At 38.3% G+C, this 24,321-nt stretch overlaps 1 protein-coding gene and 1 long non-coding RNA gene across 5 annotated transcripts in view; one reads left to right on the plus strand and one right to left on the minus strand.

Moving 5' to 3' along the window:
• The window catches only part of Angpt1 (angiopoietin 1), a 247,699-nt gene extending 226,678 nt beyond the window's left edge, over positions 1-21,021 (minus strand). For 2 of the 4 annotated variants that reach the window (XM_031359760.1, XM_031359759.1), the window contains exon 1: positions 20,173-21,021. In XM_031359760.1, coding sequence (XP_031215620.1) covers positions 20,173-20,469 — 297 coding nt within the window. In that variant the 5' untranslated portion in view covers positions 20,470-21,021. Of the gene's footprint in view, positions 1-19,301; positions 19,984-20,013; positions 20,145-20,172 lie in introns of those variants that run through there. The other 2 variants (XM_031359762.1, XM_031359761.1) reach the window with 2 other exon arrangements.
• Positions 20,435-23,753, plus strand: LOC116082805. Its single transcript, XR_004115442.1, has 3 exons — positions 20,435-20,550; positions 21,320-21,491; positions 22,749-23,753. It is a non-coding gene; the product is annotated as an uncharacterized LOC116082805 (long non-coding RNA).
• Positions 23,754-24,321: the final 568 nt, after the last annotated feature.

Genomic DNA, 24,321 nt, shown 5'->3' on the forward strand with positions numbered 1-24,321 from the left:
TTGTCATGAGTTACCACGTGATATGATTGGACATGAGGTAATGAGGAGAACAATACCATACCACTTCTTAAAAATACCTTTCAGGGAGGCAAACACAAGGATAATGGGATGCAGATTGTGCTTGACTGTTGCTTTAACCACTCCTTATAGGCTAAGGCGAACAGAAACTACTCTGCAATTGATCTGTGCAGGATCTGTATAACGTTCATTACAGTCCTTACAGAAAAGAGGCGTCGAATCCATACCCACAGCCACAGAACAAAATACTTTACAGATCTGATGTAATGTCATAAAAAAATGTTTGGGGGACATTTCTTTTTAGGGTAAATATTTCAATAAAATGTTGCCACACAGTTCTGATTTTTTGTTCTGGCACGAGATGCTTTCATTTTAATGATACAAAGAAAATTAATATACTTTAAAGAGAAATTATGCTTATCCTGAGCATTCTCTCTCCACTTATTATCCTGACCCTTCCAATGCTTAGAAAAATGACATTTTTAAAGAGTATGTGATAGATTAAGTATGTGCTATTAACAAATTTACTGATGTTTTTCCTTGTTTTATTTCAGAAGGCTAATAAAATATATAAAGTTACACCTAAAATGTCCTCAGTGGCCTGCAAACACGTTTTTATGTGCTCCCAAAGTTTCTAGCTTTTCAAATGTATTAACTTTCTTTCATATAACAATCATGAAGCTACACAAATGAGGACATGTCCAGAGTTTTAAAAGCATGTAAGCAAAGCATTTTACCTGAGATTACAGTGGATGCTTTGGAAGTGAGAGACAAGAATCAATTTTTTTGGAATTATTTTATGTTCCCAGTGACTCCTTCTATGGGCCCTACACTGCCCAGTGAAGCAGTTATCAAAGTCTCATTACAAGAAGAATTATTCATGTTACACAAAATTAACAAATAGATTTAAGTTCTTAAGAAATGTATCAGATAATAACATGCTGCTCTGTTAAACTTGTAGAAGAAAAGCCTTTGTCTGAGATTTGTTCCTTTGGCTTAGTACGCTCATTTCTATATTTTATTGTCTAAAGTCTACACTTTTAAGAGCTGCTTAACATTTTACCAATGTCCTATTTTGGTCCAGGTTCCCATCAAGGATGCCACATGACTCATAATGTCTCCTCGGGCTCTACTTCCTTTCCTGATGGCCTGGACATTTTGGAGGAGATCTTGTCAGATGTTTTGTAAAATGTTACTAACAAGGTTTTCTGATGCTCTTGATAGCTATACTGCCCTTGTGGGCATGAAAAAATAAGTGACCACAGAAGGAAAGTGACATTCTGTGATGTTCTCATAACATTGATAAATGGACCTCTCCTACCAGACTTAGGCATTGTTGATTTGAACAACAGTTGCCTGGCCTGAGGTCATGTTTGGCAAACTTCTCCATACCCATCGTAAACCAGATTGTTCTTTAATAGTAGTGCTCCCTAGGGAAAAAAAAAAAAAAACTCACTTCATGTATGTGCAGAGAGTTCTGTTCCACAACTTCAAGAGCACAATTACTACAAAACTATTTCAAATTTCATACATGAAGCGATATGAAATCTTCTCCTTTCCAGGTCATATCTATAACCCATCATATGCTAAAAGCAAAACTATAAACACATACATAACACCTTCCCCCTATAACCAAATCAGGCACTGTGGCAAATATTCTGGTTTGAGTTTTAGCTATGTTGGTCATTAGGCATGACTAATTAAATATCTCTATTTTTGTTCTACTCAGTTTACATTATGAAGGTTAATGGCATCATTATCCCATTAAACACTGGTCCTTAACTTATTTAAGATCTGCTGTTCTCCAAGGGTTGTATTGTTTCTATCAATGAACTTCATGATATAAAGAGATAAAACTGTTAGAGAGCTGTGTGTTTTTAAGAGAATGTGAGTGGTTTTTATTTCTCCATATAATTTTGTGTTTGCTTAAATATCCACATGGCCCATGTTATAAGACCATTATTCTTGCCCAGCAAACATGGAATTTCTGTTTTCCTAGAGCCAGATCTTTAACTTACACATTATTTTTAGAACCTTGAAGGATTACCAGGGCATATTGATGACTAATGCTAGCCAGCAATCTCTGTGCTGGATCAAGTCATGTATGCTTTATGAGGCAACATCTACTTGGTAACTATTGAGAGTCTTCTGTGCTGATTGCAGAATATTCATGCTTACAATAAGTGGGAAGGCATGCCCATTCAGAAAATTAAGGAAGGAGAATACACAGTGACATTGTATCAGAACTGCTAGAATTTAGATATGGCTCAAAACAAACAACAACAACAAAAAAATGGAGAAACCTATGAAAGATAAGACTAGAGAAGAAAGTAGGGGAAATCCTATACTCTAAAAGATGTCTTAGATTTTCTTCACTAGAGAATCTGCTATGCTATCTAAGAGTTCCTTTATCATTTCTTCCCCCAAGTATAGTCATGATGAAAAGTAAGGAAAAATTTAACACGATCAAGTCCCTATGACCACACCTTCTTTTATTCCAGCTTACTTTAGCTGACCTCCATCTAAATATACATACTCCAAAATTACTTTTACTGTGAATGTTGTTCCTTGACTAGATCATACTGGTCTATTCTGTGTCAACATTTTTGTTATGATACTTATAAAATCACACTCACATTCTACCCTACCCCGAAGCATACAAAAGTCAAAGGCCATGAATACATCTAGCATTTAAAAAAAAAGAAAACAAATGTTTCTAAACACGTGAAATATATTTGAATTATCTGTCTTAGATTTTGATACATGTTAAAACCTGAAATTATTGGATATTATATGCATGATCTATATGCTAACATGTAGATGGTTATTATGTTATTACCCTAGTTTACAGAGATAAATCACCTACTTGCTTATTTCACATCTCATGGGCATTAACAGCTTCTTAACCTTCTGTTAGCCTTCTTAACAGCTATTTTCAAGAAACCACTGATATTATGGTCTTTCACTAAAAAAAAAAAAAAAAAAAAAAAAAAAAAAAAAAAAAAAAAAAGAAAGAAAGAAAGAAAAGAAAAAAAGAAAGCTTGGATTGGAGAATCCCATCTCTTGCCATTTGCCACATATGGGAACTTCATCTTCACTGTAACTAATGTTGCTTGTGTTTTGAAGGTGTTTGTTTGTTTGTTTGTTAGCATATAGATCATGCACATCAGGAATCACTGTAAGCACTGAGTGGATATTAACATGACCCATCATTCCTAGTATTTCCGATGTGATCACTGGAATGTTCATGTGCATGGATGCTTTTCTATTTTGAGCTCTTTTCCTTGGAAATGATTCCTAAAGGTTAGATTGTTGAGTCCAAAAATATATAAATGTTTAGGTTTTATAGAAAAAAAATATTTACTGTTATGCTACTCTTCTACTAACTTTCAGACTAAGCACCTCATACATTCAAAGAATGTTTCTGTACCTGTTTCATTTGAGTCCAGATCCCAGGTTCATCAGCTGAGAAGGGAAGAATCTGGTATAAATTTTACTACAGAAATTCCAAACCACTGGGAATTGAACAGATGACTCTAACTAATTTTACACTGGGGGTATGGGGAGACCACCAGTCAGCCATGCTCTGTAACAACTTTCAGAAACATCTGGATTTAAACTTAAAGTGCAAACACCACAGGTTAAATAGTATAGAGTTATAAAACACCTTCATGCCTATACTCTCAAAAGTTAAATTTCACTGAGATTTTTATTTTTAATGTATAAGAAAAGTTGTAATATAAATGTGAAGACTTCCACAGCTTACATATGTTCGATACAGCCCTGTTCTAGAACTCCAGTATATTTAAAGTTTGATAGTTTGAGGATTTTCAAAACTAGTCTTTTGAAGATTTAAAATATCCTTTGTATCAATAGTTTTACTTAAACAATTAAAACATATTAAAACATATTCTGCCTTCAAATTTTTATTTGCCAAGCTTATATGAAACTTTAAGTTGTAAAAATAGCACAAGGCTCTAAGGGCCATCACTGAAAGCATTCTAAATATGTCTAAACTTTGGAATGTGAGTGGCCAGCAGACAGAGTTAATGTGCAGTTAACTGTTGCACAATAGCTAGCAACATGGCAAGCACCTTGGTCAACTCTATATGAATTTAGGTAAATCTTGACTGCTCTTGAACCAATACATCTTCTCCATAATTGAATGACATGTAACACTTCCTAATGTTCAGAAGAATCTCATTCCGTGTATGATTCAGTTTCAGTCAAACTACTTTGAGGATGGGTTATTCCCATTCTACAATGTACAGAGTTTAATGCTAAAGCTGGAAGTAACTCATTGGGTACAGACTGGAAACCTTGGGAGGCTCTAGAAGGATTACAGTAGTGAGCCTGTTCATCAATTACCTGAAGTTAAGTTCAATCCCATCCCTTGACTTCTTGACAATATGATGGCCTCTTGATGGACAGGTCCTAGAGTTCTAGCCTGGTATCTTAGTGTGTCCTCAGTAAAAATGTTGTGATGAGCAGGATGAAATGGAGAGAATTTTGTGAGTCAGCCTGATTCCAGGTGAGGGGGGCACACAAATATGGAGGTACCAGTCAAATGAGCTTTGGAAACTATTCTCCACATGGATCACCTAAATCTGTCTCCTGCAAATTTTACTTTCCATCTTTGTACTTCACATACTTAAAAAGAAATAGAATTTTCTTATTATCATACTTAAATATGAAAGAAACTTTTGGGCCTCAAGTAGTAAAAATTTTATATATCTTTTAAGCTATATCTACCGATAAGACCATTACATGAAAGACAAATGTGACTGTAGATGTCCTTGGCAGAAGGTCACCTTCTTGCCATTGACTCTCAGATGTCCACAGTCTGAGACACCCTGAACATACACTTGCTTCATTTCTCACAGGGGACAGATATTTTGTATGTAACAGGAGAGGGTGTTTAGTTGACCATTTGAGCCATAAGAACCTTTAAATAGACTTCTAGAGTTTATTTGAGTATTTTAAGTTGTCTGTGAGATCTTTTTGGTCAAAATTAGATAAAATGGGATTCATTACAAAATATGAAACTATTAAAGAGAATTAATGTTCAAATTAACTCATTTACATAGTGACCTTTGTCCTACAACTTGTCCAGGTTTGACTTGTGAGGTCAAAATACACAAGCATGTGTCTTGTATGAAACAAAATTCTCAAGTGGACTCTTTGGCTCTCCGTACGGTCAGTTCTCAGCTACGAGCTTTCTTTCTTACAGGCTGAAGGCGGACTTTCTCCTTCTATTTACTGTCAGCTCTAATCATTTATTTGAATCATGGCCTCCTAAATTAATTACTCTTCTCTGTCAGTAAGAGACATGAGTAGTTTCACTTCCAGAAGTCTGTCAATGTTCTTTCTTTTGAATTTAAAATTGAGAGCAAACGTTAGGCTTATATATGCAAAACCATAAACATTCTGAGCACATACAGAGTAAAAAAAAAAAATTTAAAGGTAATAAATGGAGGTGGTTAAAGAGATGTCCTAGTGGTTAAGAGGTGATACCACTCTTACAGAAGACCAGAGTTCAAGTCCCAGAACCTACTTGATTCAATTCCTAATCATTTGTCACTTCAGCTCCAGGGAATCAAAAATCCTCCTCAAGACTTTGCAGATGTGTTTGCTCACACATGGACAACTCCTCAGACAAGATGCAGACAATTAAAAGGAAAACAGTTCTTAAAAGATAAAGGTAATAAAGAGTTGCCTCCTAAATACTTTAAGCAGGATACTAATTCATTAATGTTGTAAAGTTAAAGGCTCTAGTCTACTGACCATACTTTACTTCTAGTTGGTGCTTAAATAAAAGAAATATAATCTGGCACTACACCATAATTTTTATAAGAAAAAATATATAGTTTAAATAGCTTAAAACAGTATCTTTATTTGGATATCCATATCAAAATAACCCTAGCTTGAAGCACTGTGTCTAAGTAATTTGCTCGAAAAAAAAGTAAAACTAGCAATGAATTATTTTTATCTGGCACATTTGTGAAATTAAAAAGAAATACTGGAACAGGAAGGGTATTGAGAACAGTTCTCCTAGAATAACAACTTGCCATAGAAGTTTACACACATGTAAGATAAATTATGCTGATCCCCACAAAAGGCTGTTTATCAACAATATTTCTCCAAAATGTCGAGGAAAACATCACTCATGTTCAGAACCCTTGATACTGCCCCCAGCTCAACATTGAATTTTTTTTTTTTATATTTTGTGAGGGAAATAGTTGAAGAGGCAAGGATACTGAAAAATGTTAGATGTAACTCATCCATGAAGTCTGAGTTTAAACTCTGCATGTTCCTCAAAGGAAATGTGCAAACTTTTAAGATTTAATTAATGAAATAGCCTTTAGTGTTCTTGTGTTCAAACACGGTTTGATAATATCTATTACCTGTAAGGCCATATAAACTTAAATATTTTGAAGATGACACTTCTTACCAAGGTAGGACCATGAATACTCAGTTTGTTTTTAAATCCTTTTTCTAGAATATAAGTTTCATTTTTCTGCTGGTGACCAATCATCCAATAGTCTTCTCCTTGCAGAAAAATCAATTTATCAAACACAAGAAATAAAAGAAAATTATTGGCAACAACTCTAATTCTGTTATAAGGATGAGACAAATGGCATTATAATTGTGTGTTTAGTAATATATGAATTGTATAACCAGGCTCAAAAGTGTGCTTCCCAGCTTCTGTTAACATGCATTTGCCATTTTGTCACCTATATCTAATCAGGAATTATTTGATAGATAGGTAGAATGTGAAAGAAATAAGAGGCAGATTGAGTGTATGAGGAAATGAACCCACAAAACCGAGAACATTGTACACCCTGGTTCAATGTTTTCTTCTGATTATGCAAAGATTCTTATCATTCAGCGTCATCATTAGATCTTAGAACATTTTACTGAGTAGAGTTACTCCCAAAAAACATAGATGCTGCAATGCATATTTATTCATGTGGACATTTTAACACTATGTACTGGGCACCTGCAATGTGAAAATGCCACACACTGAAAGCACTCAGCAGTAAATGGAGAGCCCAGGGCAAGCAAGAAATCATAGAGTGAAATGTTTGGTTGCCCAAGTGGTATTTAGCCTATTCTACTGCATAGAAATTGATGGAAAGCTAAATTCAGACTTGTTGCCAATCTGTTTCGTCCGAACTCTTATGTGGGGCTTCATGTAGGAAATGGACAGTGTGAAATTAGGGTGGCCTAGAGTCATCCATGAAGGCAACACTTGAATCACAGGCATCTGAATGGACAGGCCAAGACCCGAAGGAGAGAACAGATGAGGAGATCTCTGCCTCAAGTGTCTCCAAGTTGACATGATTTTGGCCTTGGACCAAAATACCAGAAGTATTTTAATTAATATCAACAATGATAAATAAAATAGGAAATGAGATAAGCAGTCTGCACCTAAGAAAACAAGGCTTTTCTTCTCAATTTTACAACTCTCTGTGTGACCTACAGAAGAAAAGTACATGCAAATAATACTTTTAAGTTCCAGAATGTGCTTTTGCTTTTCCAAGCAAGACTGCCTACTGATAAATCCAAGAGGGAGGTCATGAATTGAATGGAAGCTATTTAAAATGGTAACCCCCTCCGCTCTCATGTAAAGAAATTGTAAGCCTTTCTTTGGCATTTCAAAGTTTTTAGATAAACCGTCAGACTCAATTAAGCACTATGACTTCAAGAAGATGGTGTGTCTGTTGAGCAAGACAGAAGGGGCTCCAGACAGGGGTCTGTGTGGTCTGTCATCAGACCTGCAGGAGGGACAGAGCCTAGCTATTGTGTTGCACTGGGCAATACAACCTGTTGCCACAGCCAATTTAGCTATAGGCTTTAAAGCCTCAGTGAGGACAAATGGCTAAAACAGAGCATGAGGAAGGGGCAAGTCATTTGGTATGGAAGAATTAAGGCTTTGTCCACAAAGACAACTGCAGAGACTTCTAAAGGCAGACTTGTAATTTAGGATTAACAAGAGGAGACATGGACATCGTGGTTAAAATCTGGCAATTCATTCTGTATGGGTTAAGGGCAGAGTTCACAGAGTGGGGCTCCCTGCGATTGCCTGCTGTTCCTGAAGTGTGCCACTGTGCAACCCTGGGAAAATGGTCACCTTTCTCTACACCTCCATTCTCTCATGGGACAACTCCATCAGATAAATATTGCCTTACATTAATTTTCAAAAATATTCAATGAAGTGGTGATTCAATAAAATTTTCCAGGGTTTCTGATAATGGTTAAAAGTGCCTAATACAACATCTAAAACCATCTCTGGTAATATTTAATATTTAACTCATAATTACTATGTAAAAAGATAATAATTAATGTGAATTATGCTTACATCTAAAATAAATCTATGGTGTAGGTAGCTATTTCATCGATTTTATCCATAATGAAGTAGAGAAACAGATAAATGAAGGAGCTTGCCTAAGGCCACATAGCAAGCAACTACCACTGTCAGGATTCTAAATTTCTGTGGTCTGGTTGTGGCACACAAGTTTTATCATCTTGTTATAATCTTTAAACTTGACACCGGAGTAGTGGACAATATATTGTTTTCATGTCTGTCCACTTCAGTGGGTTGCTCTTCAAAACAAACTGTAGTGGATTTATTTCCACCTCCCTGTACTTTGAAAAACACTTTGGAAGGACAGTATATTTGGTCAGGTGACTGGCTGACAGGCTACTTGCCTGTCCTTAAAGCTAAGCTCCTGCTATCCCTGCTACATCCTTTATTTTAAGCTCTAACTCACTGCTGCCCCTCTGGAAAATCCTGATTTGGCCTCTCCCCCATCCTCAGTCACTGGCTTTTCTGCTTATCCCACTGCCTCTGCACTGCAGCATCCCAGCATCCCACTCCATGGCTAGTGGGTGGAGGCTCTCTCTCAGCTCTTCAACAAAAAGAGGAGCAGAGAAAACAGATGGGCAGGAGAGATGAGCAGGGAGAAAGTCTCTGTTCTTCCTTCTCTGAGGTTCACCTTCCGCCTCTGTTTTGGGGGCTTTGGTTATGCTGAATTCTCCCAGCTGTAGAGTAAGGGAAGAGTGGGTTAGAAAAAGCAAGTCGTCAGTCACTCCAAAGACCTGAGAGAGTTGAGAGAAGGAGGGACAGAGAGAGAAGGAGAGACAGAAGGGAGTAGAGAAGATGGAGAGGAAGGAGGGGAGGTAGTTCCCTTTTAGAATAATAAGAAAGCTATTAGTCAACTTATGTGAAAAGTGACGTTAGGGCAATCTCTCTCTGTAGGTATCAGGTGCCTACAACCTCAATCCTCCCATCCTGAGTGGCCATTCCCATCTGATGCCCTTCAGTTTCTTACTGAAGAAAACGAAAAGGTTCCCAGAGATGACACCATGAATTGGTATGTTAATGAAATTGTCCTCATTCAGAGCTGATGCGTGTATACAAAACGGACACAACATAATTTCTTGGTATAGCTGTTCCTTGAGAGGGTCTGCCAAAGCCTGACCAATACAGACACAGATGAACACAGCCAAACATTGGACTGAGCACAGGGTCCCCAATGAAAGAGCTAGAGAAAGGACCCAAAGAGCTAGAGGAGTTTGCAACCCCATAGAAAGAACAACAATATCAACCAACCAGACCCTCCCGAAGCTCCCAGGGACTAAACCACCAACCACAGAGTACACATGGGAGACTGACTCATGGCTCCAGCTGGATATGTAGCAGAGGATTGCCATATCTGGCATCAATGGGAGGGGAGGCCCTTGGTCCTTTGGAGGCTTGATGACCCAGGGTAGGGAAATGCTAGGACATTGAGGTGGGAGTGGGTGGACAGGTGGGGGAGCACCCTCATAGAGGCTGGGGGAGGCAGGAGGGGATGGAGGTTTGTGGAGGAGAAACTTGGAAGAGGATAACATTTGAAAAGTAAATAAATAAAATAACCAATAAAAATTTTAAAAAATAAAATCAATCAAGAAACCCCAAAAAGATAAGTAATAAATAAAGTAGAAATAAAAGCAAATGTCACGTATAATAAGAAAAAAAAACAGCATGAAGAATTGGAAAATATCAACATGCCCACACAAAATTGACTTTCTTTGACTCTCAATAGAATTCTGTATAAAGTGAATATGGTACTTTCCAATACAAGGAAATCATCATCCATCACAGAACCCTACATGCAGACAAACACCAATGATGTGCCAACAGATATGTAAAATAAGTAAAGTGACACACCTTGCCAAGGACTGACCATGAGTTATCTATTATTTTAGCACACTTGAGTCATCCTAAGTAGGGTGGACCTAGACATTTTAAGAGTCTAGAACAATGAGTGTGTTTGTTTTTATGAATTCAACATTTAATAGCATTAACGTGTTTTGCATCTGACAGACTTCATACTAGCTTAGCAACAAGTATTGAGTCTAACAACTGTTGAGTTTCTTTTTGTATATCAGTAAATCCATTGAGGATATACCTGTCTCATATTTAATCACCTGAGAGATTTACTGAGGGTATTTGAAATACATTTCTTAGAACCTACGGGGCCTCTGAGGTTGTTGCTGGAATGGGATTAGAGTCCTGGGCAAGCCTCATCCTACATCTCTTCTTTGGCCTTCCATATGCTCCTACATGACACATATTTCTCTCAATTTCTTTGTTTGAAAATCAAGTTCTGTTATTGTCAGTTACTTCAAATGCATCAGTTCATTCATTCAGAAGTAGAGATAGGGAAGATCTTGAGGAAGCTGGGGAAGTTGGATGAGGGAAAACTCCAATCAGAAAATATTGGGTGGGGAAAAGTCTGTTTTCAAGGAAAGAAAAATAGAAGAAAAAAGAAAAATGTAAAGTCTTTCCAATGAAATAAATGCAAAAAAAAAAAAGAAAAAACTGTGAGCTTGGAGTTAATAATAAAGAAAAATGAGTGTGGTTGTATGTAGTGTAATCACAGGCTACGGGAGGAGATGTGCCAGGCAGGCTGTGGGGTTCACTGGCCAGCCAGCCTAGAACACTTGGTGAACTCCCGGTCAAAGAGAGAACCTATCTCCAAATGAACAAACAAATTACATAGATAGATGATATATACATAGACAGATGATAGATAGATAGATAGATAGATAGATAGATAGATAGATAGATAGAATAAAGATGGACAGTGTCTGATGTATGACTACTGAGGTTATCCTCTGACCCTTGCATGTGTATACATGCATGTGCACCATCTCATACATGGTCACACACATCCATAAGTAGTAAACTTCTATTAATGGTCTTTTTGATTATTAAATATTTAGCTTGTTATAAAACTATTGCACTACTGATCGATCACTATTAAATGACTTCCATCTGATACTTCCATTCTTACTATTTAAAAATCAAAGGGGAAGAGGAAAAAGATGAGACTGGAGATATTGGTAATAAGACCCAAATTTTATATCTGACATTTTGGCAAGGAGACAACATGGATGCAAGGCCTGATTACTAGAGCAGTTCTTGAGCATAAGTCAATACCCTCTGAGCTTCCAATTAGCTATCTGCACGTTAATGGTGGTGGGAGTATTGACATGTCCTATGGTACCCTGGGACTCTTAACAATTTAGAGAAAAATGTAACTTAAGGATTTAAAAATATTTACTGGTTTCATCTAGAATAACTTTTAAGGACTAAGATTATAGTTTACATCATTAGACTTTCACAAATAAAGCTGAAGACTTCCTACAAAGCATATGCTCTTCCCAACAACTTATTCTCGAGGCAGCCTCAGCCATCTCATAGAAGTATGTAAGTTTGATGTTCAAAAATGTGGGGCTATTAAACATGTTATGAATAATTAAGATGTTCACATTAGAATCTTATTAATATTCCAGCTGCTAATTGACCACACACACATTGACATCTGTAGTAACTTTTATATTCCCTCAACAATTTAAAGCAAATAAGAAATACAATTTCATTGGAAACATGGAGGAAATGGAAACTAAATACAAACAGGATTCATCTTATACTGTATTTTTCTAATAATGGCAAAAGAAAAGAGATATAAACACATTACCAGTGGAATGATGAGCTTTTATAATCTTAGTCCTTAAAAATTATTCTAGATGAAACCAGTAAATATTTTTAAATCCTTAAGTTACATTTTTTCTTTAATGTCTGACTTCATGTAGCACCTGTATTTTAGAAATTGTTCATTTGTCTGTTTGGAGGAAAAGATTCTAATCGCTGGTTGGCAGTTAGGATCAAGCCTAACTACATCTCCCATCTAATACTTCCATGTGAAAACTAAAGGAGAACATTCAGAACCTACATAAACATAACCTCCAAATACGGAGAACATAATCCAGAAGGGGCTTTGCTCTTTAGAAACTCTTTGATAACAGAGGGGCACATCTTTTGTACACATTGTAAAAAGATTTAAACACTGAGAGGCCCTTCTTCCCTCAGACCATGGGGCCAAAACCAAAGGGGGTTTGGAATTTCCCAACTTCACTGCAAAGGATAATCTTGTATTGGAACAAAAGTCGTGGGTGACTCAGAATGTAATTAGTGTTGTGCATCTGCGCAAACGGCACAGCATAGCTTGTGGTATTAAAAAAAAGAAGAAGAAAAAGAAATAGAAAAGAAAAGAGAAAAAGAAAAGAGAGAAGAAAGAAAATAAGGCCCGGAAAAGGGCCTTCATGAGTCCATACCAGGTCAAAGTACTGGGCAAAGCAAACTTCCCAACACATGCTGTTCTAGCAGGGTTGATAATGCCCTGCATTTGGCAACAGAGCATCCTACTCCTTGCTCCGCCCTTCTGTCAACTGTGCAAGCCTGCTCAGTTTCTAATGTTTGATCTGAAGCAAATGGGAAGGAACGCATCTTCCATGTGCACTGGATGCAAGTGGAGAAGCTGACTGAAGTTCATGGCTGAGGCCACAAGATGGTTCACATGTCTTTTCAACATCCTTGCTAACGCCTCAGCCAACAGGATGGAGCAGGCACAGAAAAGAGGAGACCCCAGACTTGTTACCCAGAGGTGGAAAATTGTTTTCAGAACTATTTTCTGGGTGCTTTTTCTCGTTGACATGTATCAGCTTCAAGACTATTTCTTTGTTCACAGGATAGTGGGTAAAGGAAAGAAAAGACACAAAATTCCCTTATTTGTACTCTAAAATGTCACCTCACATCATGCCAAACACCACGCCAAGAACTGGCTTAGTAAGGCTTTCTGCCAATTGGCAAAGTCCTCACTTTGCCTGCTGGAGGTCAATGTTTTTCCCACACTACCAACTTCACAGTTTACCTTGCAATAGTCCCAATATCAATGCTGTTTCATTTGATGATATAGAACAGGCTTAAGAAGTTTTTAAAGGGCCAGATACTAAAATAAATAAGTTCTATTGGCCACTTAGCTTCAAGTATAATTCCTCCATTCTGACTTTGTAGGGCAAAACCAGTCTTGAACAATGCATGTAAGAATGAGGGTGGTTGTGGTTCTGTTGCAAATCAAACTTTATTTATAAACATGGTGACAGACAGGATTTGGCCCAAGAGCAATGGTTTGATGACTTTTGATGTAAATGATGTAAAAGATACTCATGTTGCATACATATCTAATGGGTAATATGTGGAATATAGTTAAGCATTATTGTCATAAATGTTATTTATACTTTAAATAGCTCCACATAATTACTCCTTTCATTACTACTTGAAAAAAAAAAGTATTTTCTTCCATTGGTATCCATAAGAGGAGTTGGCTCCAATATCTCATATTGGCAGACACAATTTGTAGATGCTTAAGTCTCTTATACAAAATACCAGAATATTTTCATATTCCTAATATACCTTATGTACTTTAAAACAACTCTGGAATTCTTATAATACCTAGTATAAACTAAGTGCTGTGTAAATGATTGTTTTATCATACAGAAAACAATAACAAAATGTTCATGTGTGTTTCATTCTAGATCTATGTTTTTAAAGTATTTTTGATCTGAGAATGGTTGAATTTGTGGCTGTGAAACTGCATCCTCTATTCACTGTCTCAGGAAATTCTGTCAAACAGTCATTAAGAAACCAAAAGAAAGAATAAATAATGCAACCAATACAAATTAACCAACAATTAAAGTTTTTACTTCATTGTACATCATGCCTGTGATAAGCCATTCCTTATTCAGGCCCTATTATGTGCCACACACTTTTATGTATAATGCAAATTGAATCAAAAAGAGACAAAAACGTGTTATAAGTTTATAGGACCACTGATGGCTAAGACAGAATAAATAATTTGAAAAACAATATTTAATATTATGCTACATAGCAGTAAATGCCATGAAAATAATGTGGTTTTAGTACCCTCCCTGAGATTGAAAGTTAAATCCCTTTTGTTGCAAGTAGCATGCAGCTTCAGATTCAGAGCTGATTATGTCCTGAAATCCTCCACCCTAATGTTGTGGATGGACCTGGTACTGTTTGTATTTTGATGCTAATTCTGCTCTCCTGGGAGGGTTGTGGTCAAGGAGTGCATCAAGTACTCAAGTGACTCCGTTCCCGCCCCCCAAGCCCCCACAGGGTTTCTCTGTGTAGCTCTGGCTGTTCTGGAACTCACTCTGTAGTCCAGGCTGGCCCCGAACTCAGAAATCCCCCTGCCTCTGCCTCCCAAGTGCTGGGGTTAAAGGCGTGCACCACCACCACTTCTTGTGAACCAATCCCCTAATGAATAAAGGAGCCAATCATTGGGCGAGTAGGAGGGACTTTCAGGTTGGAGAGGGGAAGAGAGGAGGAGGCAAGGGTGAGGGAGCATCCTGAGAGAGAGCGTCCTTTTGAATGAGAATAGAGCCAGTACAAGAAGTACTAGTGTCTCCCGGCTTTGGCGAATCCACTAGGTTTTGCCACTGGAGAAATTAGATTTAATATGGTTTATAAGATTAGGATTCTAGTTGTTATGCCCAGAGATTGAGTTACCATTGTTACTGAACTAAGTTTGTGTGGTGTTTTTCTTCTTGAGGCGACTCAACTGGTTCCAGAGAGAAAAGTATGGTAACAAAGTGTGAGTTTGCCTGGTGTGCACCACAAAGGCCATGGGGGTATTGAAGCATGGGGCTGGCGTAATAACGACCTGCCAGTGGGAACCTAGAAAGCTGGGAGAAGAGATTTTGGAGTTCTGAGTCAGAGTCTCCACGAGATAATAACAGGTTGGCCATTGCCCCTCAGTGCATGACCGGCTAGGCCACTGGGCCACTGGGGCTGAGTTGCTGGCTCTTTTTAAGATTTCCAGCAACACTCTAAAGGACAGCTTTCATGGTTCCATAAGGTGCCATCCAAGCTTCCAAGGGAGAGAAGCAACCCAGCTATGACATCTATGAACTACAACAATTGGCATAGCACAATAACCCTAAGACTTATAACAGTGGCACCCAGCCTTGGCAGTAACAAAACAGTTCTCTAACTAGATTTAAGACTAATTTAACAAGAGAAAAATCAAGCCTGGTACTGGAAAACTAGCAAGGCATGGAAAATTATCGAAGGCTAAGGAAGTTGTAGAACTTGGAGGAGAATCTACACCCACCACTTTACTAAAGAAGCATAATATCTAACTATATTCTAGAAATTCATCCTTATACCCACAAATAAGAATAAGTCTTACCCGTCATCAAAGAAATGTCTCTTTGTAGCAAATTGAGACCATTACAGAAAACTACAACTGATCAAATTTAGAGAAAGGTGATAGTGCAGTGCCCAGCCCCCAGATATATCTACAGCACAATTCATAGACTAGGGAAAGAGGAGAAGTGGAAAGAATATAAGAACAAGAAGACTAAGAAATTGGATGTGAGAATGTGTCGCCTAGAAATGTCAGAGATGCAACACCAAAGAAAGTCTCCTTATAATCGGTTCTTATACAAGATCAGAACACCTGAACAAGGATGATATCAATAGACATACTAACAATGGAAAGAAGAAACATCATGGGACTCCAAAACTAGGGTGTCAGTTACAGGCACCTGAGGAATGCTGAGAGTGGGAGCAATAATCTTCCTCAAGGAAGAGCCTCCCAATTGATTATCAAATACCAAGAGTCATATACATACTCATCAAATTATAAACATACTGAAAATGCTATATTTATATATTTAGGTATTAAACAAGTAAAATTAAAGAGGTCATGAAGTCAGAAAATATTCAAGGGTATATACAGAAAGAATTGGAGAGAGGAAATCCAAGGTAGAAATGGTGTAATTATATTTTACTTTTAAAAAACTATAAAAATAGGGCAATGCAACACATTAGCAAGTCACTCAACAGTCTGAGGAGAAGATGTCTCAGAGAGAACTGAGGGAGGAAAGACCTAAGAGAGACAGACAGATGCATCCAGGCTAATTGCTGGAGACCAATTTTCCACACTGAGTAAATAGTTTGTAAGTGCCTGGGGCAGGAAGGAGCTTGTGTCTTGGAGAAATCACAAGAAAGGCCATGCCATTTGCTTGTCTGGAATGTCCTTTGAAGGTAACGAGGATGAGGCCAGAGAGCCGGATCTAGGAAGGATGGGGAGGGGCTTTGTGTGAGCAGTTGAGATTTCATTCCTGTATAATGGGGAGCTATGGGAAGATTTTAAGGGAGAAAGTAACACATTTTTTAATTGTCTTAAATGACATAAACCAGTAATTACATATGGAATGAGCACTAGGCCCAGGTAAAAGAGGTGGAACATAAGGGATGAGGGTGGCTTGTAGTCTCCAGGAAAAGGACATGCCAAGGCCCTAAACTCTGAGATCTACCAAAAGAAACAATACTGGCTATAAGCTTGTGGTTAGTCTGTAGTAGCTACAACTATCCAGGTTCTGTGGAAGAAAAGATGGCCAGCCAGTTTAGCCTAATTGGTGAGCTCCAGGCCGATGAGAGACCCTTTCTTAAAAATGGTAAACAGAGATCCTGAGATGATACTTCAAGCTGTTGTCTGAACTCCACACATGTCCACACATACCTACATTCAAATGAATGTAACATATGCACATAAAAATAATAATAATACCAATAGTGACAACCAAACCTTCTATAACCCTAGCATTTAGGTGGCTGAGGAAAGAGGGTTGATCAGTCACAAGTTTGAGGCCACCCTGGTCTATTCTACATAGTGAGTTCCAAGTGCTGCCTTGGGGTACAGAATAAGACCTTGTCTTAAAAAAAAAAAACAACCAAACATAAAAAACTACATCAACAATAGCAGCAGCCTCAACAACAACAACAAATTTCAAGAACAGTCAATGAGATGGCTCAGAGGTGAAGGTGCTTGCCACCAAACCTGAAGACCCAAGCTTGACTTCTGAAACTCATGGAATAGATGGAAAAAACTGACTCTTGTCCTCTAACCTCCACAGGAAGGTAGGGGCATTTTTAAACCCCCCTGAGAATAGAAAATTCCCAAAACCTAACATCCATTTCTATTTCCCTGTTAGTTAACCAAGATGTGGTCACTCTCCTTCATCTGGTACCACTGGAAATATTTCCAAAAAGAGCTTTATAATATAGCAGCCACAAATAATATAGGAGCCTCAAATGCAAACAGCTACTGTGATGTTAAATATATAATTACACAGCTCTCTTTCTGCCAAGTGCTATCATCCTACATCACATTAACAAAGGAATAATCATGGACCTCCTTGAATTAAGCCCATCATGTCAAGAGCGCCATGCCATAACAGTTCTCTTGCATAACTTGCTTGCTACTAGTAAAATGACAAAAGTTGAGAAATGAAAATTGAGAGTCTTATAAAGTATCTTGTGTGATGGCCAATATATTACAATGGATATTTTTAAAAATCCGCTTTCCTGGTGTTTAAGGATATGAACAGATGATCACAGCAATCGTCTGGTAACACATACATTTTTACTGCATCAGGACCTTCCCTGACTGCTATCATCATACCTTGATTAATAATTTTTTGAATAAATGGTTGAACTAATTTGATGTGTCTACACTGTTTGCATTAGTTCCTGTACAACCTTACTTCTTAACTTATAGCAACTACTTAGAATAAAAATAGAAATGTGTAAATTGTATGTATTGGCTTTGGAGTAATTACAGTAAAAAAATGTGCATATGAGTTCAAACCAAACATATTGCATGAAGTTTGGAGTCTGAGTTGAAGAAAACACTAATTAAGGGAAATTTATGAGAGTCTTTAGCAAGTTCTTTTATGGATGCATTTATTTGGTCACTTGGTCCTCCAACCAATCACATTAACAATGACAAAAGATATGCAAATCCAAGCAGACAATAGTCAGGCCAACTGCTCTGACTCATACCAACTGGGCCATTTCAACATGTATGCAGCTTGATTCATTCTTTTGAGGATTGATATAACCAAGAAATATTTTAATACTTATGCTTGGCTATAAGCTGGAAACTATGCCATAATCTCTAACTAAGTACAAAGCCAATGAGAATCAAATTTATTTCACAAAACAAATTAACATATCAAATGTGTGCATGATGTAAACCCAGCAGAACTGTGCGCTTGCCCTGTCACTGCTGAATAATTGCAGAGCAAAAGCAGAAAATATGCATCGCTGTGTGAATCACCATTTTGGTTGTATGCTTAAAGCAAACAAAACATTACATTTTTGCTAGAATAGCTCATTTATGATTTAGAGCTAAAATTCCCACCAGTGTCCCCCTCAAAGCACCCAGACTGATCATGATTCAATTCTCATTGAAAACACTATGGATGGGATATTGAGCATAAAGACAAACTATTAAACCAAAGCCATTTATTCACTGTAGAATGAAGTGCTGCCATAGACACACCAGATGTTCTCTTATAAACTAATGCTATGAATAGTGCTGGAAAAAGTGTCTATCACCCTCAAAGACTGTTTCTCTATGTTTTGTGCCGCAGTCTTAAGTTTTCACCTGTGATCTGTAACAGGAAGCTCCAGTTCCAAGTCTGGGAACTCCAGAAGTACCAAGTTCCTGTTCACACGCTCAAAGAAATAACTGTGATCCTAGTTCAGTCCCTAGTGGACAAAAGAAGAAGAGCTACCCACCAGGCAGGATTCAGCAGCAGGCGCAGACCTAAGTAAGTGACTGGGACCACACAGAACAGAAGTTTGCCTTTTTCCCATCCCTTATCTTCTTAGAGGGCTTGCTGTGGTTCCAGCAGCCTACTCATGATCCTTCTGCCCACTTTGAGGCAAATGTTTAGCACACATCTTGGGGAAAGGAAAAGGGTTTACAAATGTTGTCATGGCTCTAGAAACATGTACTTACCTGTTACATAGCTAAACAGTGATTAGGGAATGAGCTGAAACAAGTACTCACCGTGGAAGAGGCAGTCTTAACAACCGCAACAACAAAATGTTCTATGGCTTATGAAAAAAAAGACCCACACAGGGATCAATGTGACTCCTATAAATTGGGATCAAATATGCCCTCAGCATTAACGTTCCTCGGGAGAATTGGGCTCCCAGATGGCAGTCTCTGTCCCTAACCCAGGGAACCGGGGCTTGTCAAGAATTAGCACAGTCTTCTTGTGTTCAGCCCAATCTGCAGGTGCACACAGGAGACCTCACGGGCTCAGTTTCTACCCTCAATGTGGGCAACGCCCCTTTCTTACAATTTTCCCATGAGAAGCTATTTTCTTGATTTCAGATGTCAGTCCTCATATACCACTTGTGAAGTTAAGTTCCTTTAACTTACAAGTACAATCTTTCTAAACGAATATAATATGTGTACTTTTATTAAAAGTTGGTGGGGGTAAGCATTTTATGAAGATTTCCCATGGCAACTCACAAAACTCCTTGCTGTACATTCTATTTAAACCTCTGTTAATATCACCATTACGATTTCCTTTTACACCACCTTGCCCAAGAAGTGCGCGCTTAGTTTTTCAAAGTTGCATTTTGACAGTCAGAATGCCCAAGATAAACTTTAGGAAAGAAAATAGGGTCGGCATAAAATTTGCTAGTGTTAGATGCACATTTAGGAAGCCACAGGATCAGAGGTTCCCACAAGCCCAGGACCCTTGGCTTACCCAGGAAGTCCGAGCCCAAAGAGAGAGCCTCTTTTCTTTTGCAAACACTGCCCCCCGGAGCAAAAGGTAAACACAAATGCCCCCTGCAGAACTCGGAGCTCGCTGCAGAGAGGGAAGGGAAAGGCTCAGAGCAATTAGAAACTGAAAGCGATCACTTACTTTTTGTAGCCACTGAGTATAATTTTCCATCACATGCTCCAGATGCTGAAGTTTCTGGGAAGAGAAATCCGGCTCCACGTGTGGAGCATCCCTTTGCAGAGCGTTGGTGTTGTACTGCTCTGTCGCACTCTCACGGCAATTCCCGTCGTGTTCTGGAAGAATGAAAGTGTAGGCACATTGCCCATGTTGAATCCGGTTATATCTTCTCCCTCCGTTTTCTGGACTTCGGCGCTGGTTGCTGCACCCTACGTGAGTCAGAATGGCAGCGAAGAATGCAAAGGAAAGGAAAACTGTCATTGTACTGCCAGCACTCGCCTTCCGTGCCTCCTGCAAAGCTTGCTCCTCTCTTCTGACCTTTAAACTAGTTATTTATTTCAGGTAAAACTGCTTGTTTGACTCTTTCCCCGTTAAAGAAAGCGTTTGAAGAAGATCCACAGAGAACTAGCCATTTGTTAGCTTTGTTCTAAAAAAGAGTTACTTTAAAAAAATTTACTGTAATGATAGTTTCCTTCGTTAAAACTTGAGATATTTATTGCAATAGTAGCTTAGATTTATTGTTTCCTCTCTGTGTAACCGTTCAGCGTGGAGCCTGCCCCAGTCAGCTGCGAGTACATATTCTAGCCCCTTTCCTCTACCCTATCTGCAGCAGATCTGCTATTTTCTCCCAGACCTCAGTGAGTTTTATTAAGGTTGCACATCCAAGCCAAGCTGGAAGCAGGCAGCCTTCACAAGATGACTTGACAGGAATGCATGAGTGTGCCCCTATGCTAAGGATTGCTGATGGCTTTGGGCGGCGGATCAGCTTACAAATTGGCTAGATGCGCATGACCTCGATCATGTATGGGCCTCCCGCCCCCTTCCGCAGACAATTGCCTTGAGTCCCTAGCAGATGCACGGAAAAATCAATAAACAGAGCAGTCCACCTTAATACGTTCGGGTGTGCTTGCTGACCTACTAAAATCTAGCAAGCTAGAAATATGTTTTCAAAGTTACTGTTTAATTGAGAAACCCTAGTTTGGAACAATCTCCAATGAATTATTTTTTTTTTTTACAATTATATAAAATTATTAAATTAAAAAAAGTTACTCCGGGAAAAACACTTAAAAACTATTTTTAGAAATGCCATTTTTCCTTTGTATTTACATAGGCTTTAAGAAGAAGAAAAGAATCAAAGGATCAAATTATCAAGGAAATTACCATAATTTGTCACTCAAAGCAACATATCATGTGCATACTAAGTAGTATTTTGAAAGCACCTTTTGGGATATGGATTTTAAATGAAGCTGGTTTCTTGGTCAGAATGCAGCTGTTCACATTCTGTGAGTATAAATTGAGCAACTTCCCTACAACAACAATGTGGTTACAGTTTAAGACAGTGGCCTGAGAATTATTAATTCCTGTGGTACATGCTAATCATATATTTCACAAGAACCTCTAGCATTGCTATGGCTGTCTTTAACACTGGTATGGAAATTCCACACAAATCCTCTGTGGCTACAGAGGCAAACTGTCTGAGAACAAGCATGTATCAGGTGTGCCAATGGCTTATACAAGAGGAACCTCTGTGGTTTTATAAGAAAGCCATATGATCAGAAGGTGCTTTCCTAAATACAGAATATATAAGTATTTGAATAAAGGTACAGTCAAATGCAAAGGCAGCGAGATGATTAGGGAATTTAAGATGGACTCGGGATATGTGTGTACTGGATGTGTGTACATGCAGCATTTTCATTAGGAACTTCGTGGGGTTTGGAGGCGAAAGAGCCTCTGCTCTCAGGCATGTGCACAAACAGAAGCCACAGCATGACTCTTGAGTACTAGAATGGGAGTAGAGCAGGGGGAAGGGCAGTGGTAGTTAAAGATGCATCTTTAGGGAGGAAAGCAGAGGTCAAAACCGACTCCAGAGAGGCTATGGTTTGCTTATGGTAAACGAACAGTGATGAGAATCATCGGTCCTTTCTACACCAAATAACACATTTCTGAGCAGACTGATACATTATGCCGAACATAGGAGTAAAATTCTCCAAACCCTCCAAGAGACTTTCATTATTACAAGAGTCGTAGGAAAGGTTGCTCTTATACAGCGAAAGTGCCACTTGAGAGTTTGCTATTTATCAGCTCAGCTTAAGTACGTGTTATGTCAATTAATCGTGCCAACAAACCTAAGACACAGGTATTATGATTAATTCTATTTTTTTTTTTTATTGAGGAAACCGAGTCACAGAAATGCTGGTCGGTTAGAGATGACAGGAAAATGGGCTATGAACCTAACTGTCTATTAGGTCAGCCTGTCTTTGAAAACCTCTGAAAGGAAAAAAAAAGAGCAATCTTAAAGTGAGCCACTCGAAGCTGGGTGCTTGATGGTACCCAGGAATTATCTAGTTTACCTATTTATTTTCATGTAGCCAGGATGACCTTGAACTTTTGATATTCATGCTTCTACCTGCTACTCCTGTATCAACACATGTCATGTATGTAGCGCTGGGAATTGAACCCAAGGCTTCCTGAGCTAGGCAGACGCTCTATTTTCTGAACTATTTTCCCAGCACAGATATAATGTAATTCCTTCTCTGCAGCCCCCACAAAGTGATGGGCATCACCTACACAACCACAAGAGTAAAGCAGACTGGGAAAGCATCGCTTATATTGAAAAAAATCATCCATACAGAGACCAGTGTCCGAAAACAACGCCTGTAAATGCTCTGTTAAGAACTAAGTGCAGCTGAAAACTGGCAAGGAGTGAATGGAGGAGTAGGAGGTCTCTAGAGCAGCGCCACTGTGCTCCCAAATGACCATGACGGTTGGAAGTCTGTTCTCTGTGTGTCAGAACCTGTTGTCCATGTGAACTTTCCAATCTGAACAAATAAAGGGGAAATGCAGTTTCCATGGGGACGCAGGGATATCTAGGAAGAGGTGAACTGACCAAGTCTAAAAGGAAAAAAAAAAAAAGAATGATTCAAGGTTTTTGCTAGAAAAACTAAAATCCACAGTACTGGAAATGCTAGTGTCAATCTAGATAAAACGTCCACAGATTAGGCACAAGCAGGTAATAAACCCAAAAATGTCTTTAAAACCTTTTCTTAAGCTCCAGTTTCAGGGCAGCAGAGGGTTTGGGGAGTTCCCACTTACTGAGGTTATCATGCTCAGGGGCCATGGATCTGGCCAAGGGTGACAGTTGTCTCCCGTTCTTGAGAAGTATTGTGCAACTCCGGGAGTGATAGGAAGAACAAGCCATTACAATTCCTTTCTCCCTTACCTCCAAACATTTTATAATTCTAAGGAGACAATCACATTAAATTAAAGACTGGGAAAGGCTGGTTTTGAAACCTGGAGTAATGGCATACAGGCTGTAAGTCATATCTACACGTAGTTCTCTAAATGCTGGCATTTCCATTGAAAGCAGGGACCCCTGTAAATAGGTACTTAATGACACTTACTATGCCTTTATTGCTTTTTTTTTTTTTGTGGAGCTTTCTTGATTTCAATAAAGCACTGTAAGTGTTCATAACCTCCTCTTCATATCTCTCACTATCTTGTGTTTCTAATTGCTTATTTGATTCATTTGTTTTGTTTCTCACCCTTTCCACCCATGAGCATCTAAAATGGTCTTCTTACTCTCGATTCCCTAGCACTTACACTACACTTTATTTGAAAGAGTGAAGGGTTAAGTGAAGGAACAGATAGAATAGCTAACTACTCAACTGATGCATTTATCTGGCGATCTGGCAACTACAAGACTGTCTACATCCACTGTGTTTGATAGGTAAAATTTTCTAGAACCTCTAAAAATAAGGGAGTACAGTAAATCTGAACTTACCCTGAAGAATGAGATAGGCTTAAAACAACAGGACAATAGCAATACATATCATTTAAAATAAATAACTTAAAACTGTTTAAAAATAATTTAAACAAACTTTTTTCATTTAATGTTTTTTGACCCTGCACAATGTTATGTTATTGTATCATCTTGCAGATGAGAAAATTAGGTCACATAAGGGTTAATTAATAAAGACCTGTGACTATTTATATGGCAGAGCAAGAATTTCATCTTTAAGTCATCTTAGGCACATGTTTCTCAGTGAAGTACGTTACTTACAAGAATACTTCAGTATTAGGCCCCAAGGTAGAAGGTGTTTCTTAGACTTCAGG

Source organism: Mastomys coucha, unplaced genomic scaffold (genome assembly GCF_008632895.1).
Source record: "Mastomys coucha isolate ucsf_1 unplaced genomic scaffold, UCSF_Mcou_1 pScaffold7, whole genome shotgun sequence".
Taxonomy (NCBI): Eukaryota; Metazoa; Chordata; class Mammalia; order Rodentia; family Muridae; genus Mastomys; species Mastomys coucha.